Source organism: Octopus bimaculoides, chromosome 5 (assembly GCF_046866305.1).
Source record: "Octopus bimaculoides isolate indiv1 chromosome 5, ASM4686630v1, whole genome shotgun sequence".
Classification (NCBI taxonomy): domain Eukaryota; kingdom Metazoa; phylum Mollusca; class Cephalopoda; order Octopoda; family Octopodidae; genus Octopus; species Octopus bimaculoides.
In genome coordinates, this window is record NC_142932.1 from 87,109,656 (window position 1) to 87,114,655 (window position 5,000).

The 5,000-nt window shown below is 35.1% G+C and overlaps 1 protein-coding gene across 1 annotated transcript in view; it reads left to right on the plus strand.

The window, feature by feature from the left end:
• The first annotated feature begins 103 nt into the window (after positions 1 to 103).
• The window catches only part of LOC106879333 (estradiol 17-beta-dehydrogenase 2), a 5,700-nt gene continuing 803 nt past the window's right edge, over positions 104 to 5,000 (plus strand). The window contains exons 1-5 of the mRNA XM_014928842.3: positions 104 to 2,469; positions 3,300 to 3,512; positions 3,655 to 3,975; positions 4,396 to 4,509; positions 4,759 to 5,000. The exon at positions 4,759 to 5,000 is cut by the window's right edge and continues 803 nt beyond it. Of these exons, the coding sequence (XP_014784328.1) occupies positions 2,100 to 2,469; positions 3,300 to 3,512; positions 3,655 to 3,975; positions 4,396 to 4,509; positions 4,759 to 4,976 (1,236 nt within the window). The 5' untranslated portion in view covers positions 104 to 2,099 and the 3' untranslated portion in view covers positions 4,977 to 5,000. The remainder of the gene's footprint in view (positions 2,470 to 3,299; positions 3,513 to 3,654; positions 3,976 to 4,395; positions 4,510 to 4,758) is intronic.

Genomic DNA, 5,000 nt, shown 5'->3' on the forward strand with positions numbered 1-5,000 from the left:
CTATTTTTTTCTAGTTGCTCTGTAGGTTGTCCGAGTTTCTGCTCCGCAGAGGACGCTTGACATAATATAGCAATCTATTAATCTCAATTTTAGGTGCGGAGTTACGTATTTTGTGCTAGAGGAAGCGAGCAAGATGTCAAAGACGTTTGTGGACTGACGACTTAGAAGAATGGACCAGAAACAGGAGCCTGACTGACTGTACAACAAATAAGGAGAATCTTGGCAAGACTCCTGGATACAGGGAGGGTACTTGACCGACCACACACACACACACACTCATCCGTACACATTCTGCGAATTAGCAGAATCGTTAGTTCCGTTATCCATTCCAGTTCTCGGCGTTCTGAGTTCAATTCCTGTCAATGCAAACTTTATATTTTTTCACACACATACACATACACACGTGCACAAGCACTTGTCTTACAATACAAAGGCGTAACAAGATACACACACACATACTTACATACATTCGCACACACACACACACACACACACACACACACACTCACACAAACTCATCACCCTCATCTCAAGCATCCATCCTACACAAAACACACTCAAAGTAATCTTTTACACACAATGCACGCGCCGCGTGAACACACACACACACACACACACACACAGACACACACAGAGACACACACACCCGCGCGCGCAATTGCGTATTCTTACACATTTACGAACCTACACTGATATACTCATATGTACACACACACACACATTCCCATATACAACATTTACAAATGAATACATATAACTATATACACGAACACGTGCAATCTTCTCTCTTTTCTCTCTACGAACTCATACAAACTCACAATAGCGCACTCCTACACTGGCACACATACACATACACACGCACAAGTAGCCGTACACACTCTTACGTACAATACATAGCTAAACACTGGTACACACACACACACACACGCACACAAGCAAACATATATAGATACATTTACACTATATATATACACACAAATATAAACGCATAGGTATATATGGATATATACACACACGCACATGATTACAAGTATAAACATGCTTACACAGGTATATGCACAAAGGTATACATACACTCAGGTATACGCACACTAATATAAGCATACACATACACACACACACACATACGCACGAGCACACAAGTGTACACACATATCCAATACAATAGATATAAAGTTATCCTGAAAGTTATTTTTGTTTTATGATTTCTGTAAATTATGTAAATTGTGTGTACACGATATTACAATTTTACTTTATAATTAATAAAATACAGCAATTTAAACAGATGACTATATTGATAGATAGTTGGATGAATGAATGGATGGATGGGTGAATAGACAGATTGATAAGCTATAATGCTATAATATTTTTAAAATATTTAATCCCAAACCGTCAGTCTGACAAGAAATATATGTTCTGTTTCGTCTATGGTTCGGCTGGACATATCTTCTTTTCAGCTTGTTACCTCTTAGAATAATGATGAAATATTTAACTGTGGTCTGAGTTTCAAAAGTTTTTATTAAAATCTTAGTTAATCAATTTTGATTGCAGTTGTAATCATATGTCGATATTTATTATAATTATATTTCGTTTTTGTTAACAAGTACAACTACCACACTAACGACAACAACAACAACAAATCCACTTTGCAACAATAAAAGAAAAAAACATCAAAGATTTTTTAGTAACCACCTTCACCCCTTGCTTGTTTCTTCCTTTTTTTGACAATTCATTAATGAAATTTTTAGTACTACAGACCTGCTTAAACGCACACACACATTTACACGCGCGGTTGTCACAATTTCTCTCTCTCTCTCTCTCTCTCGTGACTGCTTACTGCCACCACCAATTACCATCACAGCATCTAAACAGGATCTTTAGAATGGAAGTGGAAGTGAAGTGGAGGGGTTTGGGAGATAGCTTTTTCAAGTGGTGGATTTTCCACTTTTAAAAATACCAGTACCTACCTATAAAACAGCGTGCAGCTAAATAGCTCGAAACAGTTCCAAAAGATTACTGAAAGTATTCAGATTGTGAAACACGCTTGTAATAATTTCTGTCTCTTACTAACAAGAACTTTTACTACCACTATTAGGACTATGAAATCAATGATGACAGTAAACGACAGAGTTCAACACCCAGACAGTAGTACTGATTCCAGAATAGCCAGCAGCCCCGACTTAAACACGGAAAAGGAATTTTATTCCTCCTCCAATTATTATATGAAATTTCTCATGTACATAATTCTCTGTTTATTGATACTAAAACTGTTAAAGAAGCAAGCGATCATACGGAGAAGTTTATTTATAAAATTTATATTACTAGCCATCGTTTATTGTATGACTGTCAGCTCGTCTACACAGTCTTATCACTTAGACTTCATCGTGTTGGCTATATCTATCCTGGTCGTTCATCGCAACACCCCTACGCAGAAATTGCCGGTAAACAACAAAGCTGTTTTCATCACCGGTGAGTTTTATTATATATTTCTTCCTCCTCTTTTTCCGAATCCACACCACTGTAATCTCTTCATCTGCTCCATTTTTTTCTCCTTTCAATTCTTTATTTAATGTTAATTTTTTCTTTTGTTAATAAGATGAGTGTGCTATCAATTTTCTGTTCTTCGAAGCTAATTCTCTTCACTATCTGCACAAAGTATGACATAGGTGGGTTTTGGAAGTCACTTCGTGGAAAGGAAAAGTGTATGAAGTGTATGTGGGAGGGGGAGACGACTGGGGCAAGATTATAAAAAATGAACAGAAATTCGATGACACAAAACAATTGTTTCTTTCCTACGTGCTATCAAAATTCAAGGGAGATCTATTCCAAACTTTGCTGATTAATGCATAAATCTATCTTTTATTACTTCCATACCTTGTAATAAAGATTAAAAGTTCCTAACTCAAAATTTACTAGGTTTGTAATTGAGTGTCAGATATTTTAAACTGATATAGTTGTTTGTTAATACTGTTTGGTAGTGATGTTTGATATTGTTTACTTATGCTGCTTGATTGTGATTATTTGATACTTTACCTTTACTGCATAGGCCGTCAGAGAACAAGTAGTGTTTACAGTTTTGTCGCTACAAACCGAATATTTATTTCTTGTACAAATTACAAAGTAATTATTATGTACAGAGTTAACTGTGGAATGCATAAACTAATCAACTTCATTAGTTAGTTAAGGTTACTTGGTCTAACATTTCAGATATTTAACTGCTTCTGGTTTAAGTACAGAATGACTTCACTTGAATCAATGACTTCAAAGTTAATTTTTTTTTTTTTTGTTACTCCCAACAGGTTGTGATCGAGGATTTGGGCATGCTTTAGCTATCAAATTAGATCAGCTTGGATTTAAAGTATTTGCTGGTTGCCTTGATAAAAGTGGTGATGGTGCTGCAGAACTAAAGGAGAAGTGTTCAAATTTATTACACATCCTCCAACTTGATGTGTCAGACCAGAGTGAAATCGACAGTGCTTTTAAGACAGTCACAGATAACTTAGAAAATTACAGTAAGTTGATATTTATATTTTTTCTTTACTTTTTTAAAGAATTTCTTTCCTCTGGAATTTTTTAATAGTTAATTTATCATTTCAATTTAAACAATTCAACATTCTAAGACCAATTTTTTAAATTTATTGTTCACTTTTTCAGTTCTTTGGGGATTGGTCAACAATGCTGGAATATGTTATATTGGAAATTCTGAGATAATTTCAACAACTGACTCACTTAAACTAATGGATGTCAACTTTCGAGGGCCATTCCTGTTGTGCCGCAAATTCTTACCTTTACTCCGCAGAAGTCAAGGTCGGATTGTAAATGTATCAAGTAATGCTGGTTTAGCTCCAGTAGCTTTGATGGGTGCCTACTGTTGCTCAAAATCTGCTCTCTTCATGCTGTCAGAAGTTCTCCGTGCTGAGAACGAACGATGGGGAGTGAAGGTGTCCACAATTGTGCCCAGTGGTTATAAGACAGGTAAGCAACAATTATTATTTTCTAAATGGGCAGGGGAAAGTATTTGAAAGTATTATCTTAATTGCATGCTTGGAAAATTCTAAATCATTTAAGTGGTTTGGCAAAAGGGGCCGATAAAATAAGTACTAGGCTTACAAAGAATAAGTCCTGGGGTCGGCTTGCTTGACTAAAGGCGGTGCTCCAGCATAGCCACAGTCAAATGACTGAAACAAATAAAAGAATCCAAATATTTAATATATACATGGAAAAGTTAAATCAATTTGATAATTATAAAAATAGATTAATAAATATCACTAAAATTATAACGCTTTCCTAATAACTAAATCTATCTATCTGTCTGTCTGTCTGTCTATCTATATATTCATTTATTTATTTATTTGACTGCAAAATCAATAATGTTTAAATATTCTTTCTCAACAGGAATAATTGCGTATGACAAAATAAAGATGGCTGAGAAATGGTGGGCAGAAGCACCAACTCTTATCAAAGAAGACTTTGGAGAGGAGGCATTTGTTGCCAGACCAAAAGCAGGAGGTGTGTAATTTAATCAGATTACATTTTCTATGGCATTCATTAAATTTAGATGTCTTAGTTGGAACTGAATATACATAGACACACACACATGCACACACACACACACACACACACACACTGTATGTATATGTATATATGCATATATATAATATTATATATTTGCAAATGTATATATAATTGAATTTTTTGATAATTATTTGAGATGTGTTTTGAAGGCAAAGTCTAATGTAATCCTTTCTCTACTTCCAGATTCTGATGAAATGCTATCAGCTGATATTTCACCTGTCATTAATGCTATGATTGATGGACTTCTCTCACAAAATCCTCAATTTGTCTATTACAAAGGATTCCTTTCGCGTCTCATTCCATTTTGTTATATGCATTTGCCAACCATCCTTAGACAACCTGTGATGCATGTCTTGGCTGACTGGTTTGAATTCCAACACAAGTGGTTACAAGAAGAATAAAAAATTGGAAAGAAAATAGGTTTC